This window comes from Furipterus horrens, unplaced genomic scaffold (genome assembly GCF_987537825.1).
Source record: "Furipterus horrens unplaced genomic scaffold, mFurHor1.1.pri manual_scaffold_2, whole genome shotgun sequence".
In the NCBI taxonomy this organism is placed as follows: domain Eukaryota; kingdom Metazoa; phylum Chordata; class Mammalia; order Chiroptera; family Furipteridae; genus Furipterus; species Furipterus horrens.
Window position 1 is genome coordinate 39,491,920 of NW_028327172.1, and position 13,884 is coordinate 39,505,803.

Below are 13,884 nucleotides of genomic sequence, written 5' to 3' on the forward strand. Positions count from 1 at the left end.
AATTCAGTTAGTATCAAAATATAATTCCACATGGGATTTACTTAGTTCATCTATGTGTTTTGATTCATAAATACAGCAGGTCCTTGAATAACATCATTTTGTTCAACACAATTTTGTTACAATGTTGATGAGATGCCACAGAAACTTAACTCTGGTTTTTATGGAGCTGCCCATAAGGTAAGGTTGGTTTCGCTCTACGTAGGTTCACTTAAGGTCAGAGAAGCCGTTGCAATGTTAAGCGAGCACTTACTGTACCTATAAAAGGATTTCCTTCTCCTAGAGAGCGCGGCCAAAGCCAGGACGTGAATCAGCAACACCGTGCATTCAACAGAAGCCTCTGCATGAGCACACACATGGATGTGACCACTCGTTGAGGGCAAGGCCACGGGCGGCCAGTGCCGTCCGTCTCAGAGCAGCTATGGTCAAGGGCTTCCCATGTGAACTGTCAGGCGATGGCAAGCAGACCAGCCACTCTAGTTCAGAACCAGGCACTCGGAGAAGGAAACATGCTGCCAAAGGAAATGACTGACCCCAGGCCACAGAGGCTCTGCTCATCCGGGGACCAACCCCTGCTCCTCCCCAAACACGCCCACGATGGCACCACAAGAATCTGAGAGCTGCGAACGAATTTCCAGGAGCTGAAGTTTTCATAGAAAAGGTCTATTAAGAGCGTGACAATGCTGACTTTTTTTCCTTTTCAGGTAAGCCCTTATTTGCAGAGAGATCAACATGGCTTCCTCAGCATATGGACCCAATAGGAAGTTGAAGGAAGAAGGGTTAGAAGCAGCAAAGCCAGTTCCTTTTGTCTTTCGCATCAAGCTTTCCGGCTACGCACAGAACCTGCATCTCGGCTGCAAAGGCTGCTGGCAGTCACTCGGTGCCCTTCTTTCCTTTCCAGTTCTTCTCTCGCTCCTCAAGTTCCGCCTGCGTGAAAGCCGCAGGCCCCCAGTGAGTGATCAGGTGAGGGTTTCTGGAACCTGAAAGACAAACATGCTTTAACTATAGTAAGTACTATATTCTTCAAGTAACATGATCGTTTTCCACAGACAAAAGAGTAATGTTTCCACTTGATTCCCGTCTGAGGAACACCCAGCAACGTCACAGCAGCCCAAACCACTACACAATGTGCACAAAGGGTACTACCGGGGTCTTCCTGTCTGTTAGGGGCAACAGGGCCAGAGAAATGTACCCTAAACAGCGTGGTTTCTGCCTATTGGGGCTGAAGAAGTTTCTTTGCACAATTCAGATATACACCATAAAACAAAAATGAATTGAATAAACACACGATAACTTCAAGGCACACGTTACCTGGTTCTGCACACGTTACCTGGTTCTATCAGTCGGATCAGCCCTTCATGCTGGGCCACTTTGTCCTTCCAGCTCTTCGTCTTACTAGTCGCCATCTCCAGCTTCTTTTTAACTCCCTGAAACAAAAGGAGGTTTTGAATTATGCGAACACACATTAGGAGCCAAATAACAATCAATCCATGGACACTTGCTTATAGATTTTCTCATCAAGCCCTCAGAGCCACTCCAAGAAGCAGGAATTGTGATCGCTCCCATCTTACAGGTGTGGAAACAAGGATTCAGAGCAGTAACCTGCCTGAGGCCACACCAAGGACCTAACCCACAGTAATTACAGGTGAACATAAAACCCTGTGTCCCCAGTACCGTGGTCTCCTCTCAGCTCTCAATGCACCTCTCATTGTCCTGTTTGTGATGCTACGGTAACTCTCCCGCCAGCGGCCACCGGGTAAGCTCTGTCAGTAGAGGGCGCTGCAGGGACACTGAAGGAGGAAGGGCTTTCCTTCCAAGTCCCCCTGTGCTCTTCTCTGCGGTTCCTATAGCATGTAGGACACCCAGGTGTACCACAGTATCAGGGGCACTTCCCTGCAGGGAGTGTCGGCCAGGACCCCAGAGGCAGCTTCCCATGAGCTCTGCCATCCAGTGGGCCAAGGCTGTGCCCTCCACAGGGAAGTCTGGACCACAGCACTGGGCTTACAGGGACCCTGTCCCAGATGTGTCCTTCCTGGTGCTCTGCCTCAGTCCTAGAGGCAGTGGCTGCTTCCTGCATCTGCCATTTCTGTGTCCTTAAGAGTTCGTTACCGCTCCATAGCTAACCTCTGGCATAGTTAATACCTGTTTGATATTTTCCTTGTTTGAATTACTGTGTGGCTTCTGTCTCCTGACTGGTCTCTGATATGCCTTATCACCTGTAAAAACCTTTTTTTCTTACTTACAGCTAAGTAAAATTCTTACTATGGGTTTTTACAGTTAAGCAAATGTTCTCTTATTTTTTAAGCTTCTTTTAAAAATTCAAATGAAGACATTTGCAGGGGCAAGTCTACCTCATACTGCTCGAGCGCTTGCTTGCGCTCCAGCTCCAGCTGTTCCAGCTGTGCCATGGCTTCCTGAAGGGCCCTCTCTTTCATAACACGCTGGTTCTCCAACTCCTGCTTCTCCGCTTCGGTCATCTGGATGGCCTGCTGCTGCTCCAGGTGCCACTTCTCCAGCTCAGCCCTCTTGGAAGACTCTTCCTCCAGCAACCTGCAATGTGTGGGGGTCAGGATCAAATGCACCCGGGTCATTGCACCTGACCCAGAACGTGACAGAGGCCCTTCAGAGCAGAAAATACTTGAGGTGACCTCATCCACGTCTCTCATTTGACCAGGAGCAAACTAGGAGCCAGGGAGGCCCACGTTCATGGACTGGTAATGTGCCACACGTGTCCTGCTCCAAAATCTGTCTCACCCTTTTTTGAAAAAAATAACATTTAAGGAAGGCTTAAAGTGCCACGAACTTTGCCAAGACTTAAGTGTATCTTTAAGTTAATCCTCACAATAAGCTTATGTACTATTACCCACAGTTTAGAGATGAAGAAACTGAGGCACAAAGGTTAAGTGGCCTGGCAGGTCATTTGTCTGGCAGGTGGTAGGGCCAAGTTCTGAAATTGGCCCAATTACTACAACATTCAAATATTTTCCATCTAGGGAAAACCTATTACAAAGGAAAGGCTGATAATTAAACTAATGAAGATAAGGGAAGAAGGAGCTAATAAAAAGTAGGCTAATAACAGATACCATTTACTGAACAATTACTACATGCCAAGCACTTTACCTTGATCACCGCTAAGTCCCCAAAACAATGTGTTATTTCTATATCACCAATGAAGCAATTGAAAATCAAACTGCACCAGTAGCAATGGGTTTCAACCCAGGTCTGTGTGACTCCAAAATGTTACAGTAACACACTACCCATCTGGGAGTTTCTGGACATATAGGTATTTAAATAAACTAAACTAACATACAGCCCAAACCTGTACCCAAAGTATAGCCCAGGACAGGACACATCTCTAGTGGTCTGGCCTCAGTAACAAGCCACACAGCAGGCCCAGTACTACTACCCGAGTGTCTGCTCTTCCAAACCAACAGCAAAGGAAGAAACGGACTCCATACCCCTTACCTGGCCACCCCAATCCCCGACCACACCACTGTAAAAATTCCCTCTACGGCCTCCTGCTGGCTGGTTATCCAACTCAGCTCCAACACTCTGGTGGCAGGCCACCTACTGCTTCACAATCCGGGCCAGTTTATTTATGGGCAGCCTCAGTCCTTAGAAAGTTCTTCCTCAACTAAGATGAGCTCTCTCATCTACTATCCCCAGTCCCACGATCTGTACCCTCCTTAGATGTCTCTTGGAATGTTATGTCCACACCTGAACACAACACCACAAATGTGGCCTGACCAGTGCAGAGTTTACGCACTCACTCAGCGTGGATCTGTTATCCACCTCCCTTGGTCTTTTCTAGACAATGGGCCGACAACAGGGAACAAGCTGAAAGTGACCCGTCTCCTCATCCTAGTGTGAAAGTATGGAGCGGGGAATGGACACCTGCAGTGTTTGGGCTGCCCAGTATCCGCAGCCCCTTCAAGTGTTAGGCATAAAAGCCAGTGACTCTCAAACCAGTAGGAGATAATTAACAGATGAAGCATGGAAAAGGGGCCAGGAAATGACATTCCACAGCTCCTCCCACATATCTCTGGGATCAAAAAGAGGAAGACTGTCATCACCAAACACACAGAAATGGGAAGATGTAGCTAGATAACTGTACAAATAAGTTGGAGATAGACCTATAGCTCTCGAGACGGCTGCGGACGACGACGGAGGACCGGAGGACGACGACGAGACCTATAGCTAGATTACCCTTAGTTACTCACACCCTGAGTTAAGTAGTTAATCGCATTAGATTGTGAGCCCGGATTAACCAGCAATGGAGAAACAGGGAGGAGACAGAAGGGGGAGCTAATAACATTAGGGAGGGGGGAGCTAATAACATTAGGGAGGGGGGAGCTAATCGTATTAGGGAGGGGTGCTAATCACATTAGGGTGGGGGAACTAATAGCGTTAGTATAAAACCAGTTTTCTTTGTCTACTTCAAGCACACATGCCCCTGGCTGGCTATACGCCCAACTCTGCAGACTCATGAATAAAAGCCTCCCTCTGTTTCTGAATGCCTGTGTCCCAGTGTTTTATTGTGAGAGTTTCTCACAATGTGTCTAGAGAACCTGGCACAGCAGGTGTCTTGATGGAAAGTAGGGCCTGTCTCCCACAGGCCACAAGCCAGACACCTGCCCTTCTACCCCTTGGCAAGCAGGAAACGGTGAACGCCTGCACTGAGCTTGGCTAGGCAGGTGCCCCTCCTGGATCTTTGACTCTGAAGCAACTGACACAAAGAAGCAGAGTCAGTGGAGAATGTATCTTGCTAGTGGCGGCAACATCCGCTATCCAGTGATGGCAGGAGCAATGACCGACACGGTGCCAATGTTGGCATCAGTGGTACTCTGACTGGCCTACTCCTGTGGCCTGGTTTGGGCTGCGGTTTAAGCGGCCCAGCCTCCCTGGGTTCCTTGCCTGTGTTCCAGGCCTGGCCACCTGCTTTTCTGCGGAATTAGTGAACTACTCAAGAACCTTCCAAAAAATTATTCTACTACTTTGGCTAGTTGCAAACAAGCCCCTGACCAAAGAATTAACCTCTTTGTGCCTTTTTCCTCATTTACACCAAAGTTATAGAAACCACACCCAACATCAAAGGTTTGCTGATGCATTAAACATGATGATGCCCATAAGGTCCTTAGAACAGGGTCTTTCATGTAGAAAGTGCTAAGCAGCAGCTCTTTTCATTAAGGAGACACAATTACCTCATTTGTTCTGGACCCTTCACATTCACTAAGGCTGCCTGAGGGTATGTGAGGCTTTTGGTAATCACATCACAAGGAAATAAAACCCCCAAATCTTTTCAAAGGAATTGCTCTCAGCCAGATCTCCAGAATCCTGTTCTTGTTCTGTTGATATTTTAAACTATCTTTATCTTCTTAGTATAAAACCATCATCCCAGCCTGCCAGTACCTTTACCTGTCAATACAATGCTTATCTTAACATTCTCCATATTATCTGTCTTCCTCATCTGCAAACGAGATAAAGGAACAGAAGCCAATTCACTCTGAGGGACTCCAAATGCCAGACCTCACAGTGGGCGTTTTGCATGCATTATCTCATTGAATCTTCACAACAACCCTGCAAGGTTGGCAGTGATCCTTATTTCATAGATAAGGAACTGAAGATTCAATATAATGAAGTAACTTTTCTAAAATTACACAGCTAAGCCCTTACCATATAGCTCAGTTGGTTAGAATTGTCTGCATTCAACAAGGTTGCAGGTTTGATCCCCAGTCAGGGCACATCCAAGAAGCAACCAATGAGTGCATAAATAAGTGGAACAACAAATCAGTGCTTCTCTCTCTCGCTCTCTCTTTCAAAAAAAAAATTAATTGACTTAAAAAATGTTTTAATATAAAATTGCACAGCTACAAAGTAGCTGGGAATCAAACTCAGGCTTTACCCCAGAGCTTGGTTCCTAACTGCCTTCGAATTCGTGAAAAGTATCATCATGTGGAAGAGAGGCTGTTGTTCCACGTGGCCCCAATGAGTAGGACTTGGACCCACTTACTCATTCACAAAATATCCCTCGGGCGCTTGCCATGTGCCGGGCGCTGCACCAGCTGCTGAGACTACAGACGTGACTAACGTATGCTTATGCTGCGAGGCCTCACAGATCCAAGAACGCAGCGCATGGACATTATAATGGGGCAGATGGTGGCTCAGCCTCAAGAACTTTCCAATAATTGAGTTGTCCCAGCGGCAAATGAATAGCTTCTTCTGAGTGCCCATTCAGAAGAGGCTAAATAACCTTCAGAATTACACATCAAAAAAACACACTTCGATTTTAATATTAAAAAAATGACAAGACCCAGCTGGCTCAAGTCAAAGTTTTTGTATTTAAATAATTTACTAAATAAAGAATCTCTGAGGAAATGTAAGACACTGATAGAAAAAAGGTCATCCACTGGAAGAACAACAAGATGCTAAATATTCCAAGAATGACTCGCTATTGCTGAAAGAAAGGGCAGGAGGATTAACTAAAAAGCCCTTGATATATACCCTTCATCTAAAATTATGTCTAATTAGTGACAGATTTAAATGTTTTTATCAAACTCCATGAAGATTTCCCTTGATTTTTCTACCCAAAAAAGCCTATTCTGGGGTGGGAGCAAGGAGAAAGCCCCCTTTGTTTATCTGACAAAATGACCCTCTGAACCAGGCCAGCCTTCTGGGACAGCAGGAGAGGGACTCACTGCATTCAAAAATGACCACTAGAGGGCGTCAGTTTATCCACTTCAAGTTCCAAAAACTAAGTTGAAAGAAAAATAATTTAGAATAGTAAAATAATTATATTCATAAAGTGGCCTTTGCATACCAAGGAAAAGCTAACTTTTGTGCAATAATTTCAGCTTACTGGCACAAATTGGTACATATGTAATAGCCACATTTTTCATTCAAAAGACTGAAACCATTTTGCTATGTACTAAAATCAGCTTGTACCAATTAGCCAGAGTTTTAAAAATAACAATACTCATGCCTGGCTCCTATCTACAGATATCTTGATTCAGTAAATGTAGGGCAGGCCCTACATGTGTATTTTTATAAAGCTTTACAGGTGGTTTTAATATTTACCACTGGTTAAAAACCACACGATAAATACACATATATAAAAAACTTTTTACCCCCATGGGTGAGACTGGACCTCATGAAATGGTCCTCCGTGTCTTTTACTTTTTCCCTCGTATTCTTCTATGTCTAACTTTTTGCTCTAGTTATGGACGATTTTCTTGGCTTTATCCTTTAGAATGCTAGCCCGGTTTCTAGTCACATCCATTGTGCTGTATTCCCTCACAGACAGAGAGCGTATCTCAGGAGTGATCTTTGACTGCAGCTGGGAACCTGGGTCGGAGAGTACCGCTGTGAGAAGAGGACCAGCAAGGAGCCGTTGCAGTAGCAAGGACGGGAGGTAATGGTGACGTGTACTGGGATATGGGAGAGAAGTAGATGGACTGGAGAAAATCACGAGTTGGAACACATAGGACTTGAGGCATGGATTTAGCAATGAAGAAAAGGGAAGAGATGTGGATGAGAAGAACCACAAGTTTTACTTTCCAAAATTGTCTTTCATTTAAAAGATCAATGATTCAATAAAAACAAAATAACTAATACTGTAATAAACTTCTAGAGGTACCTGGTTTCCTTTGCAATCTAATTCTCTGCTATGTTATAATCAACCTCTCTCAAAACTGCAGAGAAGTAATACATGTATCATAGCTCACCTGTGAATTCTCTGCACAAGGGCAATCTATCTGTAAACTCCCAACACACCACAAATCAGAAAGAGGCTCTAAAACCTCTTGTGTCCCTCAGAATGCTTCTCTTTGAAAGTCACACAGGACTCAAAGCTTCCCAGCAAGTGTGTCTTGTCTAACATCACTGCCAATGGCAGTCGGATGGCAGCAGTCCCGAATCGTCAACATCACGCTACACTGAGTACATACCTGTGGGACCCATAAGTGCCAGGCAATATCCTAAACACTTAAATGTCTATTTAGAAGGTCCAAACCTGTTTATTTTTTAAGTCATTTTGGCAAAGTGGACAACAAAGACCTCCTCCCTTCTCTTCCCACCTAAACATTAAACTTCCTTCGCTGCTCCACCTGTGGAATGGCAGCCATGGAAAACCTGCCCCGGGTCATCTCACACCTGTCCCATCCCCCGACACAGGGGTCACAGCTCCAAGCCCAAAATGCACCTGCACTGATAGCTGCTGTGACGGGGACAAACATTTTTAGTGTTAAAGAAAGCAAAGGGGAAGCAAGCTAGACCCTGAAAGAGGACAGTTCAAGTTTCCCTTCAGGGTCTTCAGTCCACCTTGTCCTCCCTGCTGCTGCAGAGACCAAGTATCCAGAGTCCTCATCTGAGAACACGACTATCATAAATGGTAAACCTGACTTTAAAGCTATCAGGAAGGAATAATTAATTGATTGATTAATTGATTAAATAAAAGCTCTAAGGAAAAAAAATCTAGGTTTTAAGAACTCCTAAAACTAAGATTTCAAATAAGAATTATTTAAGAAATGTCACTAATCCTGAATGATCAACAGAATCAACTTATTTCCTCCTCATCCCCCATAAGTGGCGGCAACTCTGGCCTGAAGTAGGCACCTGGCTCCCCCACAAGGGCCTCCTCTGGTCCAGGGCATGTCGATCAAGTCAAGGTCTCACCAGAGCTGATCCTGGGTACATGCCTGGAGGGGCCCCACCCACCAGACCCAAAAGCTGCTCTAAAACAGATACAGGTCAGCCTTGGGCCCAGAGCAAGGCTCTTGGGGTACCTCGGACTGAGAGTAAACAACGTGGTGGCCCAGCCCCAGGGTCTCCTCAGCAGGCAGGCAGCCCTCCCCTGCACAGTGTTAGTCATTCTCAGAAACTGCGCTCAGAGGCACAGCTCACACACTGACGTGGCACCTGGCCTGAAGCCTCCGCACGGTCTCTTCATCTTGCCGGGCCTGCCTCTCATCTTCGAGAGCCTCCTGCAGCTTTAGGTACATGTCTTCCAGCTCCCGGACTCGCTGCAAATACTGCTCCAGTTCAGAGGACTTTTGGGCAACCTGTTCTTCCATCTGCTGTCTGATCTGATGATATAAAAGGGTTATGTTTAAACACAGTTTGGCTTCACCCTCAGCAAAACCCTCCCACTCCACCCCCAGCCTGAGGGGTTGCCGCAGCCCCAGATGCAGCATATGTGCTGCGGGGCCCTGACCTCCAGTCCCTGAATGAAAGGGGAACAAGCACACCACCCTCAAGGCCAATGCCAGGACCACACCCCAGAGGCCAGGGATGAACGACAACCCCAGGGCAGTTTTCCTGCCCCAAACATTCTCCATCCTTCCCACTCCACACTTGAGGAAAAGACAATATGTTTCCCTGTCTAATTTCTCTTTAAATTCTTTTCTGTCTTAAAGCCACAAACTCTTGACCAACATGGTCTTCTCTGAAAGGAATGAACCTTTCCTGCATCAAAACTGCTGCAGGGAAGAACAGACCAATCAGCAGACTCCTGCACTCACCTGGCTGCCCAGCACCCATTCCTCCCTCCTCCCCGGGCACCTCCAGCCCTGGGGGACTCAAGCAGCTAACTTAGGGTCCTAACAAGCTTATGGTTTCCCCCTTCTAGGTTTAAGAGTTTGAATCTCTGCCTTAACAAAAAGACAGGGATACCCTAAATATGATAGCATACACATGAGCATAGGGGCCTGCAGTTCATAAAACAGTTTTGCTTGTATTAGCTCACTTCATCCTCGTAACCGACCTGACAGATGACATGACAATCCTTTAACTGAAAGAAGAGGGGACGAATGTTAAGTAAGAAGGAGCAGAAGAGACAAACCCAGAGCCCGGGCTAAGTGTGGCGGTCACACCTGCCTTCCCACGTACTCTCCTCTCACAACTCAAATACGTCCATTTCAGCTCCAAGCAGCAGGAAGTTGCTCAAGGCAATGTGATGAGCACCTGCGGGACAGGCCCTGGGCTCAGCACCCCTTCACAGGCGGGACTCAGCGCGGGCAGACCGCATTTCCACTAGCAGCGAACTGCGTGAACCTCGGAACCTCTAAGACGAACGAGAGCTGCCAAGAGCAGCAGACCCAACTCTCTGTTCTCAGGATGGGAATCCCCTACTCTGCTCATTACAGAGAAGAAATGTCACAGCTATTTATTTTCCACACCAGGACTCTTTTGAGAAGAAAAAGACAAAAAAGGGATGCTATTGATAATTATACCAGGATGGCAGGGACTGTCCCAGTCATACCAGGACACCCAGCGACCCTAACCACAGTCACTTATCACCCCATTCCATATATTTCTACTCTGGAGTCCTGACTGCAACATTTCTATCTTTTACCTTTACATCCTCGGCCTGGTGCCCAGCACCCAGAAGGTGCTCAATAAACTGAAAACGGAAAATAAACAAACACATAACGTCCCCAATGGCCCACTGCAAGTTAGGAGCAGAGCCAGGCCCCAGGCCTCCGCCGCTCCCCCGACCAGCCTGGCTCCGTGAGCAAGGGTAGCATCAATCCCGCACTGTGTGCTACTCACAAGCTTCTCTCGCTCCAGCTCCGTGCTGAACCTGGCCTGTAGTTCCACTTGAGTCTGAAGGCGTTTCTTTTCTTCTTCTGCCGCCCGAGATGCTGCTTCTTCCAGTTTCTACCCAATCAAAACCCATCCACAGAAAAGCGGGAAATGTTAACAGTGGAAGACCATTTGGAGAGAGAATGGTCACACAAACACTCGCGAGCATCCAAACATTCTTAATGTTCAGTAAATACAGAGTAAGAACTTTTACATCTGCTGGACTCCCATTCCAACAATCTGCCCAGTCAACATACAAAACAAACTAGTTAAATGAATGACTACTGATGAGTTTGAACATTTTGCAATTGAGCTAAATTCACTTGCAATTGCATTTGTGAGGTTTGAGATCTATTTCTTGAGTTCTTCCTGTACAGTTTCATCATCTTAAACATTATTCCTTAACACTTATACCAGAGCTTAATTTCCAGAAGGGTGGCATGAGGAACTCCATGGACCCTTTCCCCAGTGCAACAACAATTAAACACAAACAATTAAAAACAACCATTTAGTCTCTGAGAATTATCCTAAGGGCATACAGCAAATGGAGAACACTGATTTAAGAAAATCAACGAAATCTTAGCAGTAACAGTGAAAGTCTATGGCATCTGAGCCCCAGGGCGGCCCTTCTCATTCCCCACAATGTCATGGGAAGGAAGCGCTGCCCCATGGCAACAGAACCAAGAACACGGGCACCCCCTCTCCTCAGCTCACAGTCCAGGGCTGCAGCACCTCCCCTGGAGGGGCTGGCCGCCAGCATGTCCCATCCATCCAGCTCCATGTTGCAGAAGCCCTGTTCTAAGCAGGAGTGGCTGAGAGGTCTGGGGCTGTCTTCCTCCACCAGTCCCCACTCACGGGGTAGACGTTCTACCTCAGGGATGACAGGCACGATCATCCTTGTCCCAGCTCACTTGGAGGGCAGAGGTGTCACACTAGGAGAGGCAAACTGAGGCCAGAGCTGACCGCCTACTGACAGGCTCACAAAGCAGGGTGTCACGTCAAGAAAGCAAGACCACTCACTCCACCCCGGCCCCAGAGCCCCAACACAGAGGTTGCCCAGGGTGGAAGGCAGGCTCTGAAGCTCTCCCCCAAAGAACTATCGTTATTTAAAACAGTGTGAGGAGTTCAAGCCTAACGATACTCTTGAAGACGATGAAGACGGTAGTGGTACGGAATAAGAAGAGGCTTGCAGCTCCATGAGACAAACGAGCTAAACCACAGGCCAGCTAGAAGTGTGACAGTTAGAATCTGAGTGAGACAGCAAGGAAGAGACTTCAGGGAGTAGAAACAAGTCTCAGACAACCTGTGGGCCTGAATGTGAATAATATCAGGCTGTGGGGCAACGGGGGCCCCAGGGTAGTACTGAAAACATCACAGCAGCTACTGGAGTGAGTGAGCTCGAATAGCTGGATGTGACACCAACAGAGGCAGTCTAACGGAGGAACACACTCACCCGGTCATCCCCAGACACCGCCCATGCCCAGGCTGCTCCTCTGAGGACAGCCAGCGGCTGCACGCTGTGAGGAAGATGGGCCTCACTGAGACAGTCCGGCCACATCACAAAACAAAGAAATGAACAAACAACAAGCCCTTGGGGGAGGGAAGGAAGACGTATCCAAGTGCATACAACATATTATCTAAGCCGTCCAGAAAAATTTATGAGATGTGCAAAGAAAGGAAAGTATGACGCACACACACATGGAAAAGCAGGGAACGGAAACTGTCTTTGACGGGGTTCAGATGGGGGGTCAAGCAAAGACTTCAAAGACGTCACACGTGCAGAGAACTAAAGGAAACCATGCATGAGGAAGTCGCAGAAGGTATGATGATATCCCAACAAACAGAGCATATCAATAAAGAAGGAAATTATAAAAAGAACCAAATGGCAGTTCTAGAGCTGAAAAGTATAATAACTGAAATGAAAAAGTCACTAGAGGTTCTCGCACACATATTCTGACGGCAAGAAGAATCTGTCAAAGATAGACGAATAGAAGTTGTGCAATCTGAAGAACAGAGAGAAAAAGAAATGAAGAAAAAATGAAGAGAGCCTCACAGAAATGTGGGATGCCATTAAGAACACCAATACTCACATTAAGTACATCAATATTCAATGAGTATGTGAGAACGAGAAGAAAGAATAAAGAAAAAAATGTTTGAAGAAATAATGGCTGAAAACGTTCGCAATTTGATGCAAAATATTACACATCCAAGAAGTTCACCTAACTCTAGGATGAACACAAAGACATCTACACCCACTCATATCCCAGTAAAACTCTGGGAAGATGAACACAAAAAGAAAGTCTTGACAGCAACAAGTGACAAATGATTCGCCACACACAAGGAAACTCCAGTAAGACTGAGAGCTGACTTCTCATCAAAAACATATGGCTAGTTCTGGTCAAAATATTGTAAAAAGTGATGTATGACATTTCTGGGCCAGAGTATTTAATTGCCAAACCCTAGAACACTTTTAACTCTGGTACAGTGAATAGCAAGATGCTACTAAGATGTTGTCAGCCTGGGTTTCATAATTACTGATGTATATATTCTCTCTGATCCAGCAAGCTCATTTCTGAGATTTATTCTACAGATACATGCATAAACACAGGCACAAGATAATTCCCTGTAGCGCTATCTATTAAAGCAAAACAAGCTCAATGTTTATCAATAAAGGACTGGTTAAATAACTAATGATATAGCCACTTAATAGTATTACATAGCCATATACAACATAAGAAAACCTCTCTTTATATTGACATGCAAAGATCTCAAATATATACAAAGTAAAATAAACTAGTTGTAGAACCATGAGGTTGAGTATGTACTTTGTGTTTAAAGAATAGGAAAATAAGAATGTATATTCGTATACATTTATCTTGAGAGAGGGGGGAGGAGGGAAAAAAAAAGAGGGAGAGAAACACTGATCAGTCGCCTCTTATGTACGTTCCAGTGGGGGGCCAAATCCACAACCCACACATGTGTCCTGACTGGGAATCAAACCAATGACACTTTGCTTTGTGGGATGATGCCCAACCAACTGAGCCATGCCAGTTATGGCAATATTTTCTTATATATATTAAACAAATCTAGAAGGATACACAAGAAATGAAATATAATGGTTACCTTAGGCAAGCGGTAGGAAGTAGGCAGAGGGGAAAAAGTTAAGTGGAAGAAAATCTTGCTGAATCCCTTTTTATATTTTTTAATTTTGAAACATATGATTGTATTACCCAGCAAATAATATTTTTTTTTTTTAAAGAAACAAAAGTGAAAATAAAAAATTATTTTGGAAGCCCTGGCTGGTGTGGC

General features: G+C 45.6%; 1 protein-coding gene across 2 annotated transcripts in view; it reads right to left on the reverse strand.

Annotated features, from left to right (window-relative positions):
* Positions 1-565: 565 nt before the first annotated feature.
* Positions 566-13,884, reverse strand: part of SWAP70 (switching B cell complex subunit SWAP70) — a 77,886-nt gene continuing 64,567 nt past the window's right edge. For both annotated transcript variants that reach the window (XM_090264107.1, XM_090264104.1), the window contains 5 exons: positions 10,543-10,650; positions 8,911-9,077; positions 2,349-2,547; positions 1,328-1,424; positions 566-977 (listed from right to left, as the gene is read on the reverse strand). In XM_090264107.1, coding sequence (XP_090120233.1) covers positions 871-977; positions 1,328-1,424; positions 2,349-2,547; positions 8,911-9,077; positions 10,543-10,650 — 678 coding nt within the window. In that variant the 3' untranslated portion in view covers positions 566-870. The remainder of the gene's footprint in view (positions 978-1,327; positions 1,425-2,348; positions 2,548-8,910; positions 9,078-10,542; positions 10,651-13,884) is intronic.